This window comes from Marmota monax, unplaced genomic scaffold (assembly GCF_021218885.2).
Source record: "Marmota monax isolate L192 unplaced genomic scaffold, Marmota_monax_Labrador192_F-V1.1 WCK01_AAM20220418_F8-fsc00004, whole genome shotgun sequence".
Taxonomy (NCBI): domain Eukaryota; kingdom Metazoa; phylum Chordata; class Mammalia; order Rodentia; family Sciuridae; genus Marmota; species Marmota monax.
The window spans coordinates 18228038-18247692 of record NW_026692881.1 but is presented as its reverse complement, the minus strand read 5'-3'; the positions used below and the strand labels follow the sequence as shown (position 1 = coordinate 18247692).

Genomic DNA, 19655 nt, shown 5'->3' with positions numbered 1-19655 from the left:
CATAGCACCTGAGATGGGTGTGACCTGCCAAGATGTCAATCAACCTGACTGCTAAACATCCCAAAACAAGACTCCACTCTTAAAACCTTATCCCTGTCTTTGATGTACCCCTTAAATAAACCACTGGAGTCATTTTGTCTTTGTCTAGTTCAAGAACCCATGTGGACTAGATCTATCAGGGGCTTCGCTTTTGTAAATATATTTCTAAGTGTGTTTTATTCTTTGTTAATTATTTGAGATAATAAGACTTACGGTGGCTTAATTATTTGTGATATTAAAATTTAGAGTGACTATTTAGGGTGGCTTGGATTCCTCTGGGTGGAAGAACACTCCAATGAGACGCTGGTTGTCTTCCCCCGAAATACCAGAGAAATGAAAAATTGTGCTCCATTTGTGTCCTATGAATTGAAATGCATTCTGCTGTCATGTATAACAAGTTAGAACAAATACATAAATTAAAAAAAAAAAAATAGGGCTGGGCCTGGGGACTAAGTCTAGTATTGGAATATTTGTCTGGCATGTGGCCCTGAGTTCAAACCCCAGAACCACACAAGAAAAATTTGGTTAAAATGGAAAGGTTTATGATCAGCAAAATCCTAGCTACTCCTCAGCACCTCAAATAAATAAATAAATAATGCAAAGGATGAGAGAGCAAAAATCAGGGACATCATTACCATTTTTCTTCCTCCTCCTTCTATTCTTATTCTTCTAGGAATTAATATCAGGGGCACTGTACCACTGAGCTACATACCTAACCCTTTTCTTATTTTCTTTTTTTTTTTTTTTTTAGAATTTATCTACTTATTTATTTATTTATTTATTTATGTTTTTGGTTGTTTATGGACCTTTATTTTATTTATTTATATGTGGTGCTGAGAATCGAACCCAGTGCCTCACACATGCTAGGCAAGTGCTGTACCACTGAGCCACAACCCCAGTCCCCCAGCCCTTTTTATTTTTTATTTTGAGATCGGGTGTCACTAAATTGCTGAGACTGGGTTTGAACTTTCAGTACTCCTGCCTCAGCCTACAGAATCACTGGGATTATAGGAGTGCACTGCCACACTCAGCCCATTACCAATTTTAATACTATAAACAATTGTGTGCCCCCCAAAATCCGATAACTTAGATGAGAAAGATAAATTCCCAAAAGGACTCACATTAGTGAAACTGACTCAAAATTAAGTAGAAATTTGAATGGAACTATAACAAGTAGAGAGAATAAATTGGTAATCTTAAAACTTTCCACAAAGAAAAGCCCAGACCCAGATGGCTTCCCTAGCAAATTCACCAAATATTTAAATAAGAATTAAGGCCAATCCTTCACAAACATAAAAATAGAAAATAGATGAGGGAGGAGTTGCCAATTCATTCTATGAAAATAGTGTCATCCTGATACCAAAACCAAAGGTACCACAAGAAAACTACAAATAAACTTTAATCAATACAGATGCAAACCCCCCACTCCCGGAGAAAATGCTAGCAAACAGCATTCAGCAAAGTATAGAAAGGATTATAAGTCACAATCAGGTGGGACTCATCCTAGGAATGTAAGGTTGGTTTAACATAAAAACTAACTAGTGGAATATGCCATATTGATGCAATAAAGGATAAAAACTGCATGATAGGGCTGGGGATATGACTCAGTGGTACCGCAATTGTCCAGCATGCCCAAAGCCTTGGATCCACCAGAAAAATAAATAAAACAAATGACCAAAAGGAAGACAGAACAAATAAAGTAGTCAAAATATAAGCCAATTTGGCCAGAAGTGGTGGCAAACACCTGTAATCCCAGCAAATCTAGAGGCTAAGGCAGAAGGATTGCAAGTTTGAGCCCAGCCTCAGCAACTTATAGAGGCCCTAAGCAACTTGCAAGACTCTGTATCAAAATTTTAAAAAAGAGGGGGGCGGGCACTGGGGATGTAGCTCAGTGATAAAGCACCCCTGCATTCAATTCTCCAGTACAACCAAAAAAAAAAAAAAAAAAAATAGAGGAGGACGAGGGAAAAGAGAAAGAGAAAGAAAAGGAATTTGCAATAAACTATGAATGGAACTCCAATATTCTGTCAAAGTTTTTATAAATAAATGAAAACACTTATGCCAAACATTATATATACTGATGAAATATTGAAAGTTTACCCTTTGAGAGTAGATACCTAGGGCTAGGGTATAGTTCAGTGGTAGAGTGCTTGCCTTGCACAGGGCCCTGGGTTGGAGCTTTAGTATCAACAAGGGAAAGAGAGAGTGAGAGTAGTATAACCACTTCCAGTTTTGTACTGGGAGATGTTAAGCTGCACAGTAAGAATTGACAAGCACATAAAAAGCATAAGAAAGGAAAAAACAAAACAGATTATGAGATTATGCACATGGGTTAGGGATATAGCTCAGCAGAACACTTACCTTGCACGGGAAGTTTTCAGCCATTATTTCTTCAAATACTCTCTCGGCCTTTCTCTCTTCAATTCTTTTTCTTTCTCTTTCTCAGACCTATAAATTTCCTTTTTTCTATCTTCAAGTTCATGAATTCTTCCCTCTACCTGTTCAATCTGTCTTTATATTACTTGGTGAATTTTTTGATTCAGTTATTGTTCCTTTCAACTCAATATCCTTTTTTTTTTTTTAGGTTTTATATGACTTAGTTGATATATCCACTTTGTTCATACATAAATGTGACTTACTCTATATCTTCCTTTAGTTCTTTGAGTTGCCTTTAAAACAGTTATTTAAAAAACCCAAACAGTCATTTTAAAGTCTTTGTCTAAATAGATCTGCTATGAGGTCTTTTTCAGGGATGGCTCTATATATTTATAATTTTTCCTTTGAATATGCCTCACTTTCCTGTTTCTTTGCCTGATTTATAATCTTTTCACTAAAAACTAGACATTTGAAGCCAGGCATGGTGGCACAAATGCCTGTAATCTCAGCTACTTGGAAGCCTGAGGCAGGAGGATCAAAGTTCAAGGCCAGCCTCAGCAACTTAGTAAGACCTTATATTGAAACAAAATAAATACATAAATACATAACTAAATAAATAGGTGGAGGGGCATGGGCCATAGCTCAGTGATAGAATGCTTGCCTTGCACATGTGAGGTCCTGGGTTTGATCCTCAGCACCACATAAAAATAAATAAAGACATTAAAATAAATAAATAAATAGTTGGAGACGTAACTCAGTAGAATAGTTCCCTCAATACCACAAAAAATAACAATAATAATAATAAATTACAAATTAGAACCATGAATGTAGTTTTTGTTTGGCAGTACTGGGGATTGAATCTAGCACTGGATCCTGGGTTGGATCTTCAGTATCAACAAGGGGAAAAGGGAGAGAGAGTAGTATAACCACCCCAATTGAATCCAACACTGGATTCAATCCCCAATAAAAAGGAAAAAGCAAAGAAAAATAAAACAAAAACCAAACCCCAGACATTTGAAACTAATAATGTAACTCTGGAAATCTGATTCTCTCCTTCCCCAAGGTTTTGTCATTATGTTGTTATTGGGGGTGGCAGGTAAAATTGTTGTGGGTATATAGCTTAGTAGCATAGTACATGCCTAATATATATATAGGAGGTCCTGGGTTCAATTTCTAGCACTGCAAGGGGAGAAAAAAAAAGTTGTATAGTTTAGCCAGGTGCAGTGGCACATGCCTGTATTCCCAGCTACCCAGGAGGCTAAGGCTGGAGGATCACAAATTTGATACCAGTCTGATGGCAACCCTATTTCAAAAAGAAAAAAAATTGTCATAGTTGTATATGTGCCAACAGTCAGTCCAAGATACAAACTTAAGTTCTTCTCATGTAATTTCTTTTTTAATATTTTTGGTTAATTAATTGATTTATTTCTATGTGGTGCTGAGGATTGAACAGAGTGCCTCATACATGGTAGGCAAGTACTGTATCACTGAGCTACAAACCTAGTCCTTCATGTAATTTCTTTCTTGACCCTGGGCATGCACTGTCAGTAATTTTTCCTGTATATGCAGTTGTTTTTGAATGTTCTTGTATTTAGTATCTGGCTCCCAAAAAAAGGGAAAAGAGGGGCTGAGGCTGTAGCTCAGTGGTAAAGTGCTTGGCCTCATATGTATGAGGCACTGGATTCAATCCTCAGCACCACATAAAAATAAATCAAGATACTGTGTGTTCATCTACAACTAAATACATGTTTTTGGGGCTGGGGCTATTGCTCAGTGGTAGAGTGCTTGCCTAGCATGGTTGAGGCTCTGGGTTCGATCCTTAGCACCACATTAAAAATAAATAAATAAATAAAGTTATTAAAATATTAAATAAATAAATACATGTATTTTAAAAAAGGGAAAAGAGAAAAATGACAGGGGTGGAAAGAGTATTAACTCTTTATATCTCTGGAAGTCACTTCAGCTGGAGTGGGAGGACCTTGAAAAAGTAGTAGAAGTACAATAATGGACACTACCTTTTGTATTTCTGTAGTTAGCTCCTCACTATTATTGCTCCTGGGGCTGCTTTCTAGAGCCTGGAGTTACTGCTGGGGCTTGCAGATGAGAGATTTGGCCTCACTTTGCAAACAGCCTTGGGTACACCTTCTCCTCCTCCTCAACCTCTTCCTCCTCTTCTTTTTCTAGTACTGACGCTTAAACACACATTACCACTGAGCTACATCCCCAGCCCAAGGAACACTTTCTCAGGGTCCTTGGCTCCCAGCCACTCTTTCTACTTTGTTTTTGTAATCCTCAGAAATCTCCCTTTGCTCCAACCCTCACTTTCTTCTAGATTTCTTTCCATCTTACCTATCCCAAGGAAATATAGCACCTCCTTAAAAAAAAAAAAAAAAAGGATGAAATACAAGGATAGAAGTGCAACTTAATGAATTAATCTAAATCACTGCTCAACTCAAGGAAATTGCTTTTATGCCACTCCTAATCACCAACGCTTTTCCTCCTTGCTAAAGGCAACCAGTATTTTCATCTTGATTGGAATCGCTTCCTTTTCCTTCTTTGTCTTTACCTTGGAAGGGCGGGAGGTTCTGCGGTGAACATTATCGCTCATACAAGCCATGTTGCCTGCAGCTAGCTTTAATGTAACAGGTGTACTACCTCATGGATAACCAGTACAGACTAAAGATCAGAAGGCTTCACCACTCTCCAGAACCAAGGAGTTTCAAAAGAGGGTGTGTGTGTCTTATTCTTTTTGTATCCAGTTCTCACTCTCACTCAAAGAACACAGGGAATACATACAAGCAGATTCTCTTGCTGTGATTCCTGAAGTTTTTGAATGGAACTTTTGTTAAGGGTTCAACTAGTATTCTCAACTAATTCTTCAATTAATATTCTCTAGCTCCCTACGCAGTGAGCAAGAGCCCCCACCTACTGGCTACCTCAGTAACTGCAGACAGCATAAGCAAACTCGGGGAGCAAGAGGGATCTGAAAATTCAGTGGTCACCTAGAAATGTTGTTTTCCTGACAGCCATATTAGCATTGAACTACAATCCACCAAGAAAGAAAAAAAAAATCCTTTTATTGAGCAAGTGGCAGTTATGTAGTGCCTACAATAACAGGGACTATGCTAAGTTCATTAGAAAAATTCTCAGTCCTTACAATAACCACCCTCTGAGATGACAGGGTACTCTCATTTTACATATGACAAAACAGAAGACAGAGGTTAGGGTTAGGATTAGGTTAGGGTTACCTTCCTAGTGAATGTTGTTAGAGAATTTGCTAAACTGCTTCATTAATGTAACACATCAGCTGCAGATAATGAACAAGTTTAGTTTTGCAAGGCCTAAAAGGAAAAGAAGTCTACTATAAAAAAACAAACCCCAAATCACACACACTTATACACACAAAAGTGTTAGGATGTAATTCAGTGGTGAAGAGCTTGTCCAGCATGCATAAGACCCTGGGTTCCATCCCCACTGCGGCAAATCAAAGAAAAAAAGCAAACAAGATAGGAAAAGTTTCCAGATATGTTCATAAAATGCAAAAGAAAAACAAGTGGCTGGGCATGGTGGTTTACACCTATAATTCCAGCTCATTAGGCTGAGGCAAGAGGATTACAAATTTGAGGCCAGTCTCGGTAACACAGCCCCATCTCAAAAACAACAAAAAACACCCAGAAGCTGGGCATGGTGGTGCATGCCTGTAATTGCAGCAACTCGGGAGGCTGAGGCAGGATTCCAAGTTGGAGGACAGCCTCAGCAACTTAGTGAGAACGTTCCCAAAATAAAAAATATAAAAGCCTGGGGATGTAGTTCAGTGATAAAGTATCCCTGGGTTCAACCCCAACTATAAAACACCACCACCACCTGGAAAATAAGGTAGGCTTTGGTTTTTAAACAGTAAGATCACAATTGATTCATCTGGGGAGAAAATTGATAGATGTACATTGTATTCAATTATAAAATGCAAATACCAGAAAACCAAATATTTGCAATCCATGATAGATGGCTAATCTGCTTAATATATCAAAAAGCACAAATCGTTAAGAAAAATATAAATTAATTGAAATAAGGTACAGAGCTGGCTACACTAAATAGAAAAGAAATACCAATGATTAAATGTGTAAGAGAAATGTACATCCAATACAAACAGCAATGACATGGATAAACAAATATGGTAGATGCATACAATGGAATATTATGCAATTTGCTACAACATAGAGGATATTATGCTAAATAAAATAAACCAGTTACAAAAAGCCAAATACTATTGATTCCACTCATATCAAGTATCTAAAGTAGTCAAAAATCATAAAAACAAAGTAGAATGGTTGCCAAGGCTGGGGGAGGATTAAGAGTTTGATGGACGGGGCTGGGGATGTGGCTCAAGCGGTAGCGCGCTCGCCTGGCATGCGTGAGGCCCGGGTTCGATCCTCAGCACCACATACAAACAAAGATGTTGTGTCCGCCGAAAACTAAAAAAAGTAAATATTAAAAAAATAAAAAAAAAATTAAAAAAGAGTTTGATGGATATAGTTTCAGTTTTATAAAATGAAAGTTTTAGAAATCTCTGCACAATGTGAATATGCTTGACACCTCTAACACTTAAAAATAGTTAAGATGGTAAACTTAATGTTTTACCACAAAACAAAGAGCCATAAACAAACCAATAACATGATAGTATTTTCATTTATCCAAGTAGCAGACATTAACATGGTAAGTAATGTTGGTTAGAAGGCAAGCAGAGGCACTTTTATGCATTGTTGCTAGAACTACAATTTAGGATGGTTTTATAGGGCAATAATGATCAACATGTTAAATGTACAATTGGGGGCTGGGGATGTGGCTCAAGCGGTAGCGCGCTCGCCTGGCATGCATGCAGCCCAGGTTCGATCCTCAGCACCACATACAAACAAAGATGTGTCCGCCAAAAACTAAAAAAAATATATTAAAATTCTCTCTCTCTAAAATAAATAAATAAATAAATGTACAATTGGTGCAGGTTGGTGGTAGAACCTTGCCAAGCATTCCTGAGACACTGGGTTCAATGCCCAGCACTGCCAAAAAAAAAAAAAAAAAAGTTAAATGCACATATCCTAGAGCTGGCATGTATTAGGTATTGTAAGCAATGTAGAGATGATTTAAATTTGTATGCATGTAGGTATACCAAAATATGGAGCCATTTATAAATGGAACTTGAGCATTACAGATTTTGGTATTTTCAGAGATTGGGTTTAGGGGTCCTAGAACCCATATCCTTTAGATAATGAGGGATAACTACATACAGAAACTCTAGAAGGAGACCAAGTTCCAAAAAATGGGGCTGAGATGGAAATTTTTTAAATCCTTTATTGGTATTGGGGATTGAACCCAGGGGAGCTCTACCACTGATATACATCCCCAGCTATTTTTTTTTAAATATATATCTTTGTTTTCATTTATTTATTTATTTATTTAATGTGGTGTTGAGAACCGAACCCAGGGCCTAACATGTGCGAGGCAAGCGCTCTACCACTGAGCTACAACCCCAGCCCTCCCCAGCTATTTTTGAGACAGGTTCTCACTAAATTGCTGAGGCTGGCCTCAAACTTGCAGTCTTCTTGCCTCAGCCTCTGGAGTTGCTGAGATTGTTAGTGTGCACCACCATGCCCACCTATTTAGTTGTAGATGGACACAATACCTTTATTTTTTTTCCTGTGCTGGAACACAAGGCCTCAGGCAAGTGCTCTACCTCTGGAGCTATACCCCCAACACTCCCAATTTTTTTTTTCCTTTTGTACTAGGAATTGAACCCAAGGGCACTTTACCCCACTTAGTTACTTTTTTTTTTCTTTTTTTTTTTTTTTTGAGACAGGGTCTCACTAGGTTGTTGATGGCCTCACCAAGTTGTTGAGGCTGGCCTACAATTTGTAATCCTCCTGCCTCAGCCTCCCCAGTGGCTGGGATTTTAGGCATGCACCACCAAGACTGGTTCATTCATTTTCAAATACCCTTAGGTGAGTGGTTCTCAATTCTGCTTGCTCATTGGACTCACCAGGGAGATTTATCAATTTCTAACTACCACACCCCTCCCCCCACAAAGGAGCACTCAACAGACCTGGGGACAGGAACAGTTTTTAAGCTCTCAGATAATTCTTATGTTCAGTCGGTATTATGAGGCACAGATTTAAACCAGGAGTTGGAAAAATCAGTTCTGTCATGGGCTACATTTTGGATATTTTAGGCTCCTAGGCATGTTGGCATACCCTGGTGCCCAAACCTCCCCAAAAATAATAAAGGGCTATGCATGTAGCTCAATGATAAAAGGGTTCACTCCCCAGTATTAAAAGGGAAAAAAAAAATTAAAAAGGCATTTAGGAACCCAGGGCACTTAACTACAGAGCCACATCCCCAGCCCTATTTTTATATTTTGAGACAGGGTCTCCCTGGAGTTGCTTAGGCTGGCTTTGATCTTGCAATCCTCCTGCCTCAGTCTCCAGAGACACTGCGATTACAGGCTTGTGCCACATGTGCCACCTCATGCAGCCCTACAGTTTGAAGATACCTTTAAAAATGTAAAAACCTAGGTAATACAAAAACATAATCTTAAAATTTTTAACAACCAGCCATGGACTGAATTTGGCTACAGGCCATTTTACCAACCCCTAGTTTAGCGGAAATAAAGCCTTGAAAAGGCACTAGGAGACCAGGTGTGACCAAGAATCAGGAATGTGCTGCCAAAAGGCCTCTGGAGTGAACCCACAAGTGTGGACCCTGGCTCTATTTTGCACCAAAGTTGTTCTGATTTGAGCAGGATGGGTTCAGATTCAATAATAGGACTCCCGAGGCACATTATAAACCAGTTAGTTTATTATTTTGTGGGAAGATGTAGAACTTTTGCCATGCAGACTGAAATATGTATGTCAGCATGAACAGTGCATTTCTTCTTAGAGCAGTTATACTGAAAACCAGATTTTATCAGGTTATTTAGTGAGTATGGAATTCAAACAAAAGACCTAAATGCATCAATGAAAGCTTGGGGTACATGTTCTCGAGAAAGAAACTGCCCAGCCTCCAGAAAGCTCAATGATTCTTTCCTCCCCCATGCTCTAACTCAGCATTGGTCACCTCAGTCTTACAATCAGTTTTCTTAGATAGTAATCATGTCTCTGCTCACTAGTTATTTTTTATGGTGGTAGGGATTGAACCTAGGACCTCGCACATGCTAAGCAAGTGCTAAATATACCACTGAGGTACACCCCCAGCTCTTCTCACCGTTTTTTTTTTTTTTTGATGTAAGCAGCAAAGAGGTGTTTATTGCGAGCTAGCTCAGTCCTCCGCGTGCACACACAGCAACTGGTGACGCTAAGAGGCCCCGATCTGCTCACCGATTTTTTATTAACTTCAGTGTTAAGTTTCTGAACTGAACAAATCAGTTGCTCCTATGTACCAACATGAAGACACAATAATCTATTAGGATTTCCCAATCCCACTCTACTTAATTTTATCAGATCATCTGTTTTGCAACGGTTCTTTTCCACCTATGTGAGAACATATAAAGGTTGCCTCTGGGTTCACCTGATGTAATCTACCTGTACTGAGGACTGAGGTTTTTAATCACAGTTTTTTTTTTTTTCAACATTCTTGATCAGTAATTCTCCACCATGTAGGAATGAATTAAATCAATTCTGGGTCACCACTGCTACCAAGGCAAAAATACCAAGTAAAATGTGCTTTTCACATAAAATTCATGTGATTTTTTTTTCAACAATGTAAAAACAGGAGAAGATGTAGTCCTCCACTTTGTATAACATTAGTAAGGGTCAAGTTGTTGAAAAATACCGTTCAATCATACAAAAGTTTGCTTTCAAACAAAAAACAAATGTATTGCAAACGACAAAAATCACAGAAAACATAATATTTAAATTGATCCATGGCATTCACACCACACTAAAATTCTGCCTGTTAACAGAACAGTGAATTTTATCCCAAAATATTGGGTAGGTCCATGCTGGCTGAAAGCTTCAGTCCCAGACACATGAATGAGAATGAACTAGAATGCATGCTCAACAGACTATACATATACATTAACCATTCTTTAAATTCCCCTTACTAGGGCTCTGAGGAAAGTAGGGGTGAATGTGGTCATGTACACTCACATGGGCAGAAGTCTTCAATTATAAAAATTCATGTGACCTTTTACCATGTCTTAAGCAATAATTAAGATTTTATCCATGGGAAATCACCTCTGAAAATCACAACAAAAATCAATAAGAAATGATTTAATATAAAATGTACAAATTTCTTAGTATGAGGACTTCCACAGAACAGGAAGACTGGAACAACTAAAATGATTTTCTTAAAAAAACAACATTCTTCTTACGTTGTCCCTGATACTCAACACTCAAAAACAAATCTGTACAAAACTAGGAACAAAGAAAAGGACCAGAGAGGACGTTAATGTTGCAAAGTCTTAGGACCTACTCTAACCTTCTGTCCTCACCAAGACCCTCCACTAACAGTGCTGAGGGTTTCCAGGTCCACTTGAGAAGATGAGTGGCTTCCCATCATCATCCTTGTTTTACCTAAGGTGACCCCAGGTCACTCACTGTCAAACTTGACAGAATTGACCTGGACAGAAATAGAACCTCCTCGGTAGCTGCCCCGTTTCTTCTTGGTTTTCTCATGCCGGAAGGATTTGCCTTTGGTGAACTTCAAAACCTGATTGGCTCGCTCCCCCCAATCTCCAGCTGCGCCTCGCTGGTAAGGAGAGAGAGGCAATTAACACACACAGGACAATGCCAGGGCCCCCGTGTCTTCTCTTTCTACTCCCTACCCAAGACAAACTGAACCTGGAGGGCTTCAAATGCTTCCTTGAGCCTCCCCCACTTCCCAAGAATGGTAAACACCATCCCCTCTCACCTTGGCATCAAAGGAGTTATCTGCCACTCGTGAATCCACCTCAATTTCTTCCTCTCTGACCCTTCGGAATGGGGAAGATGATCTTTTTTCTCCCTAAAGAATTATGTAGGAAATTAAAGATGGGGTCATTTCGCGGCTGAATGGTGCCAGGGCAAACTGTAAAGATGATAGCATATTTTCCTTTTAAAGACTGGCTCCCGAGAAGAAAACAAGACAACTTACTTTCTTCCTTTTCGGAAATGTATTAGGAGTCTGAAGCTTAATCTTCTTGGCTTCAGGAGTTGCTGTCTCCTTGGTTGCCCCATTCTGCTTCCGTTTCTTTCCTGAACCTACAAAAGAAAAAGCCAGACTCAATAGTAGTTTCCCATTCCTCCTCAGAAATTATGCTGGGCCCAGGTCCTAACCCAACCAGGAAAGCAATAAAAACAGTAAGAAAACACACCATGTGTTGGCCCTGTTTCACTTTAGCCAAAAGCAATGAAAAAACAGAGATTTCTTACTAATTTTTTCTTTCCTTTTTTTTTTTTTTGGTACCGGGGATTGAACTTGAGCACTGAGCCACATCCCCAGCCCTTTTTTTACTTTTTAATTAAGAGACAGGGTTTCACTGAGTTGCTTAGTACTTCGCTTTTGCTGATGCTGGCTTTGAGGGTCCACAACAGAAAACTGTTAGGCCTTCTCTCACTGCCCAACATCCAAAAGTATTATCCTGTCAGACATGGGGAACAAAACTGAGGACAGGTTCTCTAGATACAGACCTGGCTTGGAAACTGCCACTGTTGCCTTTTTCTTCTCTTCCTCGTCTTCTTCCTCACTGTCCTTGCCTAATTTTCCATTCTGGGCAGTCAATGCTGAGGTGCCATTGGCCTTGAGGGCTTGTTGTTTTGGAGTGCCCTTGCTCTTGGGTTTTTCTTCCTCTTCCTCACTGGAGTCATCAGAGGAAGAGCTACTGCTGCTCTCAGCCTTGACTTTCTTTACAGAGGCTGTCTTAGAAGGCGTTATAGCTCCTGCTGCCTTCTGGGGCTTCTTCTTAACTGGGGATTTAGATGTCTTCTCCTCTTCCTCCTCACTGCTGGAACTGTCTGAATCAGAGCTGTCCCCACCACTCTGAGGAGCCTGTTTAGCAAGGAGAGATGGTGCTGTTTTGGCAGTCACCTTGGACTTAGGGGTGACCACAGTCTTCTCTGTATTGTCCTCCTCACTGGAACTGCTCTCCTCCTCACTGGAACTACTATCCGCCTTTCTGGTCAGAGGCTTCTGGCCACTGCCTGCAGGTTGCTTAGTATTTGTAGCTGGCTTAGCCACAGGTGGCTTGAGAGTGGCAGCTGGCTTACTTTTGGAATTCTTGATGGTACTAGCTGGCTGGGCAGGAGCTTCATTCTCAGAGCTGTCAGTGTCTAGACAGAGGAAAACAGAATGAACAGCTCCTCAAATCGAATTCAGGGAGCCCTATAGCAGCTGCACTGAGGGCCTCTGTATGCCTTACCTGAGCTATCTGAAGAGCTTCCTCCTGCCTTTTTTGCTGGATTTGGTTTTGTGGTTACTTTGGAGATGACTGCCTTAGCTGGGGGTTTCTTCTCTTCTTCAGAACTTGAATCTAGGAAGAAATAACTGGCATTATGCTGGGTCCAGAATCCCAACCCAACCAGGAGAGAACTTGGGAGCACTTGACCAGTGAGCCACATCCCCAGCCGCCCCCCCCCCCTTTTTAAGAGACAGGGTCTCACTGAGTTGCTCAGTGCTTCACTTTTGCTGAAACTGTCTGAGGATGGCTTTGAACTCTCAATCCTCCTGCCTCAGCCCCCTGAGCTGTTAGTATTACAGTCATGTGCCATCACACCCAACTTTATTTTCCTAATTCTTATAACCTCCCCAGACCCATTTTGGGGAAGCAGCATCTCTGACTCACCAGATTCATCACTACTGTCTTCACTGCTTTCCACAGGCTGTACCTTCTCCACAGCTTTCTTGGGTGGCTGGGTACCCAGGGATTTCTTCAGTGGTGGAGCAGAAGGTGGGGGGACTGAACTGTAGGGACCTGTTTAAAAAATGATATATACAAGGGCTGACTCAGGCGTAACACTTGCCTAGCATGCACAAGGACCTTAGCTCAATCCCAAGTCTAGGTTATACACAGCACTGTGACATCCTCCTTACTTTCTTAGATTCCTAGCTCTGGGAGAAGCTAGCTGTCATGTCATGAAGGCACTCAAGTAGCTCTAAGGAAAGGTCCATGTGGTGACTGCAACTAAGCACTGGCCAGTCATAAAGCTTGAATTCCCAAGTCCAATCACCTGGTTTTTTCTTAATGGGTTTTTTCTCCTCCTCTTCCTCCTCACTGGAGGAATCTTCACTGCTAGAGCTCTTCTGTGCAGGGGTGACAGCTGTTTTCACTGGGACTTTGGCTACAACTTGCTTTTTAAGTACAGTCTGTATCGAGAGAAAAATTGATAACCAGAGGAAAATACTGAGCCAAACAATTCTGCTTGAGAATGAAGACTCTCCCATCCCCCTGGCCACTTCTTCCCTGAGAAAAGTTAGAGCCCAGAAAAGGTATATCACCTTCTTGGTGATGGCTGTTGCCTTCTCCTCCTCTGAGTCATCACTGCTACTGCTGCTGCTGCTGCTGCTACTGCTGCTGCTACTGCTGCTGACTGCTTTGCCATTGGTTACTTTAGGATCTACTCGAGTTGGTATGCCTGAGAAGAATCATTTAAATAAATCCTCTGAAGTCTTTCATTTCAGCCTCTATTCAGACAAGCTCTTATAAATATAACCTAACCTTTATCACAAAGAAAACTATAGAAGTCTTCTTTAAAAAACAAACAAAAAACCCCACACTGTTCATGATCACCTCCTCTAGTTCAATAACCAATACCATTTCAATCTGGTGTCTAATGAGCAATTTTAATACCAGTCCCCAGGGCACTCTGGTCCCTGGCCTTTTTTTTTTTTTTTGGGGGGGGGGGGTACTGGGGTGTTTAACCACCGGGCCACATCCCTAGCCCTTTTTATTTTGAGACAGGTTCTCACCAAGTTGCTTAGGGTCTCAGTAAGTTGAAGAAGCTGGTTTTGAACTCACGATCCTCCTGCTTCAACCTCCCAAACCATCCATACCCAATATCTTGGGAACAAAAACAGTACCTGGTTTGGGTGGGGCTTTTGCCTGAGTTTTCACTGCCACAGGTGTTGTCTTTGTCTTCTGGTTCTTTGGTGCCTCATCCTCTGAGCTTGAGTCAGAATCCGACTCAGAGTTCCTGGCTTTCTTAAGAGCAGCTCTGGCTGCCTTGACTTGGGGTTTAACTCCCTTCTATTAGAAAACACAGGAGGGGAATCAGTAAGAGTTTCTGGGTGAGGGCATCCAAGTTTCCTTTTTTTTTTTTTTTAATTTACTTATTTATTTTTTTCAAGGGCTGAGGACTGAACTCAGGGCCTTGTATATACTAGGCAAGCACTCTGCCACTGAACTAAATCCTCAACCCCTCCTTTTATTCTTTAGGGGTCTTATGCAACACTACAGATGAGAGTAGTCCAAGCAGGGCAGAATATGGCAAGAATAAAACACTCAGTAAAAGACACAAAAAGTTTGGTCACTGATATACTGGCCTTGTCTATGCTGTATCCTGCTAACAACTTCTAACAAAATACATTGTTATTCCTGGAAACCTAAACAGTGTCCCAGAAGAACCCAAACCACTCAAGCAGATTTGAATTTCCCTTAGATTCAAAGCCCAACTTCAACTTCACATTCTTTCCAGACTTTCAAATTTCCATGAAAAATCCCTTTTCTTCCCCACAATAACCTACTAAACAGTCATTATCACCCCAGTTGGTCACAAGTAACAGGCCAATTTTAGGTTCCTTCCTTTTCAAACCCTTAAGCAATTGCCTTTTTGCACAAAGCTACAAACCTGGGGAGCCTTTTTCTTTTTGTCTTTCTCTTCCTCCTCCTCCTCATCATCACTGGATTCTTCACTATTGCTACTCTCTGAAGCTTTGGCCACAGCCTTTCCAGGACGCTGAGGCAGACTGGCCCGCTTGCCAGGTACAGCTGAATGAAAGTACAGGTCCCAGTAAGAATCATCATGTGGTTCAGACAAGAAGCAAACTATCTTCCTGGAGCCACCACGCTCAACCCCCTTACCAGCCCTCTTAGCTGGAGGCCCTTGAACTTCCTTCTCTTCCTCCTCACTGCTGTCACTGGATGAGCTCTTCTTCTTAGCCTTCTTCGTCACTGGTCCATTTGTCTGTAACTTCCGCTTTGGGGCCTTGGTTGACCTGCTAAGGAAGATTAGGCTAACTTCTGGGGGATCAGGACCTTCTCAAACCAAGGAACATTGCCCAGCCCACCTGGGGGAAGAAGAGAGCCCAGCTAGAACAGGGAAGACTTACTTCAGCCAGAAGCTATAGATGTCCAAGAGGGAAGAGGCATTGGCATCTTGCTGTGTCTGTAGAGAAGAAAGAGCTGGGTAAGAAAACATTATCCTAGTTATTCGAAGAGAAGTCAGATTTTGAGTTACACTTTCATTAAATGTGACTTGTTATGTATCTATTTATTCACTCTGAAATGTTAAATTTTCACAAAACGTTTCCCACTTGCACAAATTAGGAGAAAAATATTCCTGAAGTTTGTAGCACCACCTACTCCCTGCCTGCCAATCCACAGTTATCTTTTTTTTTTTTTTGTATTGGGGATTGAATCCAGGGGTGCTTTACACTGAATCACATCTCCTTCTAAGTTGCTGAGGCTGGCCTCAAACTTGCAATCCTCTCAGCCTCCGAAGTTGATGGGATTAAAGGAGTGCGCCACCATGCCTGGCACTATCAAAGTCTTTCCAAATGTTCATTCCTTTTACTCTAGTATTGCATTTAAATCTAAGAATTTAATCTTACACTGAAACAGGGGCACAAACACTAATACAAGCTGGTATCTGATACAATGTGGATTACCCATACCAAACCACTAGAAATAAGCCTCCCAGAGAAGAGTGGTAAGTGTGATATATTCAGTAAAGAACTGCATTCAGCTGGGCGAGGTGGCAGACACCTGTAATCCCATCAACTCGGGGAGGCTGAGGCAGGAGGATCAAGTGAGTTCAAAGCCAGCCTCAGCAACGGTGAGGCTCTAAGCAACTAAAATACAAAATAAGGCTGAGGATGTGGCTCAGTGGGCGCCCTTGAATTCAACCCCCCCTCCCAAAAAGAACTGCATTTAAAGGTGGGCATGGTATTACGTACCTATAATTCAAGCTACTCAGGAGGCTGAGACAGCAGAATCACTAGAGGTCAGCCTAGGCAACTTAGTGAGATTTTGTCCCAAAATAAAATTTAAAGTCTGAGGATGTAGCTTAGAGGTTGAGTGCTTACACAGCATGTGGGAGGCCCTGGATTCCATCCCCAATACTGCTAAAACAAATAATTTTATTCAGTTATTAATTAAACTGATAACTGCAAAAAATGGCAAGGTTTTACAGTATGCAAATAAGTAAATCTCATAGGCTAGGGATATAATTCAATGGTAGATAGACTGTGTGCTTAGCATGTGTAAAGGCCTCAGTTCAATACCCAGCATCAAAAGAAAAAAAAAAAGTACAGGCTTAGTGACAGCCAAGTAGAGATGAACTCACCTCTGTAGTTATTACTATATTACTCTCAGCAAATTAATCTCTAACTCTTTTCTTCTCCATAAAAAGGAGATAGTACTACACATCTTATTAAATTGTTGGGAGACTATGCAATAATACACAGAGAGGGCTTAGCATCCAGAAACAGTATCTGGATTTTTTCTTTCTTTCTTTTTTTGTACCAGGGATGGAACTCTGGGGCACTCAAACATTCAGCCACATCCCCAGCCCTTTTTTGTATTTTATTTAGAGACAGGGTCTCGCTGAGTTACTTAGCACCTGGCCTTGCTGAGGCTGGCTCTGAATTTTTTTTTTTAAAAGGGTCTTAATAAAGCAATGGAATTTCTGAGATGGAGTTTAGGTTTTCCTCAACTGCCAGGGTTAAGGCAGTATTGTATTTTTTTTTTTAAAGAGAGAGTGTGAGAGAGAGAGAGGGAGAGAGAGACAATTTTTCCATATTTATTTTCTAGTTTTCGGCGGACACAACATCTTTGTTTGTATGTGGTGCTGAGGATCGAACCTGGGTCGCACGCAGGAGAGCACGCTACCGCTTGAGCCACATCCCCAGCCCTGAATTTTTTTTTTTTTTAATATTTATTTTTTAGGTGTAGATGGACACAACACAATGCCTTCATTTTCTATGTGGCACTGAGAATCGAACCCGAGTCCTGGGAGTGCTCTATGGCTGAGCCACAATCCCAGCCCTGGATTTGAACTCTTGATCCTCCTATCCCAGCCTCCTATGCTGCTGGGATTACAGGCATGCACCACCACGCCCAGTGAGAAACAGCATCTGGCTTTTAGAAGTCCTTCATAAAATTAGTGACAAAAACTAACTCCAGCTGGCGCAAGGCTGGGCAGGAGGATTGCGGGATTGCCGGTCCAAAGTCAGCCTCAGCAACAGAAAGGCTCTAAGCAACTCAGTGAGACCCTGTCTTTAAAATAAAATACAAAATAGGGCTGGGGATGTGGTTGAGTGCCCCTCAGTTCAATCCCTGGGTAACCCCTCCCCCAACAAAAGGAATACTAACTCCAAAATGCCCAATTCCATGCACACTGCCTAACAGTCAAAACAGTTCCAATAAGAAAGCAGTTAGATCACATAGAATAGATTCCAGATTAAGGTAGTCCTTTATACACTAATTTGATCCTCTACTTTTGCAGCCTGAGTCTGTTTCAAAAGGACAAGTTTACTTTTAGTTATCCTATCATTCCCAGGAATTCTACTCTATGCTCCTCAAGGTGTTCCTCATGCAAGCATAACTCATGTTTTTTGAGATGTAGATTACAAGTCTTTCATATTCCTGATCATCTTGTTCTCACAGGTGTTTGGAGCACCATAAATTGCCGTAACTAGGATAACAGTTGTCACTCACTCCCTACTTTCTGTGCACAAGAACTGGGGCTGTTACTTTGTATATTTATCTTACTGAAACTTGCAAAAATCCTAAAAAGTGGATGACATTTCTGTACGAAAAAAAAAAAAAAACAGACTAAGAAAGGTTAAGCGAGTAGCCAGGATTATAGATCTAAAAAGTGACAGTTCTGGTCCTAAACCTAGATTGTAACGAAAATCCTAGCCTTCATTTTTGAAGCAATTTCATTTTACTCCCAAATCCCAGCTAAGTGCCATCGAGGGTAAGGTCAAACCACGTTTTGTTAGGCGAACACAAAGTCCCCCACAAAGTCCGTGCCCGCTGTGGGACGCATCGCTAGCTCCTCTCCGCACTCTGCCAGCCATGTGACCTAGGCCACGCGTGACCCACGCTGCCGCCGCTGCCTGAATCACCAGGAAAAAGCAATAGGACTCTGCGCTATCTAGTTAGAAGGCGCCGATGCCCCCGGCTTTCTCCCATCACTCTGGATAGGTCGACACAAGTCTCGTAGACAACTGGACTGGCGGACCCAACCGACCTCCCCGAAAACCTAAACCATGTCAGGGCCTGAAGCCTTGGGGTCATCCCACCCCAGAACGTGCCCCAAGCCAAGAACTTACAGCGCCAGTCGCTTTGGCGAACTTATTTGCCACCTCCGAGAGTTGGTTATCACGCAGAAAGCCTAGCACTAGGGGATACAGGTCGCTGGGAATCACGCGGCGCATGCTGGAGTCCGCCATTCTCCCGGCAAAGCGCGTCACTACCGTTGCCGACGCAGCACGCCTCAGGAACTCAGGAACTCTACGGGGGAAGAGGGGCGGAATGAAGGGTCCAGTAACCTCCCTGCTACGCGCGGGCGTCTGCGGAAGAGGTGGGGCTCAACAGGGTAGTCCCACCTTCACCCCGGAAGTAGAGTCAAGGCGAAAGCTATTTCGGGTCCCACGCCTGCCGCCATGTTGGTAAGGGCGGAGCCCAACTGTAGCGTCTTCCTGGAGGCGGAGCTCTGACGTCACTGGTCTTGCTCCTGGCCGTGGCGGGAAAACTCCGAACTTCCCGCGCGTTCTTTGCTGAAAGTATTTTTTGTACTTTTTTTTCGGTACTGGGGAATGAGTCGTTGAGCTGCATCCCCAGCCCTTTTTTAGTTTCGCTAAATTACCCAGGCCGGTCTTGAACTTGCTATCCTCCGACTTCAACCTGAGTTGCTGGGATTACAGCCTAGGGCCTTTACACCCGGCTGGCAACAACGGTTTCTCTCGCCCCACCGGCTTTGAGTAATTAATGGATGGGAGGGCAGTCCTTGGCCTCTCTTGTGGTCATAATGTCTCCTAACAGCTTCCACTCC

The 19655-nt window shown here is 41.7% G+C and overlaps 1 protein-coding gene across 3 annotated transcripts; it reads right to left on the bottom strand.

Moving 5' to 3' along the window:
- Positions 1–5475: 5475 nt before the first annotated feature.
- On the bottom strand, positions 5476–19130 carry Nolc1 (nucleolar and coiled-body phosphoprotein 1). Of its 3 annotated transcripts, none has more exons than XM_058581258.1 (13): positions 18934–19130; positions 15706–15761; positions 15458–15594; positions 15225–15364; positions 14458–14623; positions 13876–14012; positions 13608–13743; positions 13223–13351; positions 12800–12910; positions 12072–12710; positions 11536–11642; positions 11314–11406; positions 5476–6887 (listed from the first exon to the last, which is right to left on the bottom strand). In XM_058581258.1, exons 1-13 carry the CDS (start codon positions 19051–19053, stop codon positions 6798–6800), a joined length of 2061 nt encoding a protein of 686 aa, XP_058437241.1. In that variant the 5' UTR covers positions 19054–19130; the 3' UTR covers positions 5476–6797. The 3 variants fall into 3 exon arrangements, with proteins under 3 accessions (XP_058437241.1, XP_046305778.1, XP_046305779.1); XM_046449822.2 differs by lacking the exon at positions 5476–6887 and adding an exon at positions 9240–11151 and having other exon boundaries at positions 18934–19129; XM_046449823.2 differs by lacking the exon at positions 5476–6887 and adding an exon at positions 9240–11151 and having other exon boundaries at positions 15458–15591; positions 18934–19129.
- Positions 19131–19655: the final 525 nt, after the last annotated feature.

Coding starts and splice junctions, on each gene's coding strand:
- Nolc1 (XM_046449822.2), bottom strand. CDS start 19,053: ATGGCGGACTCCAGCATGCGCCGCGTGATTCCCAGCGACCTGTATCCC. Junction 15,365..15,457: donor GCCTCCAGCTAAGAGGGCTG/GTAAGGGGGTTG, acceptor ACTTTCATTCAG/CTGTACCTGGCAAGCGGGCC. Junction 12,711..12,799: donor AAGCTCTTCAGATAGCTCAG/GTAAGGCATACA, acceptor TCCTCTGTCTAG/ACACTGACAGCTCTGAGAAT.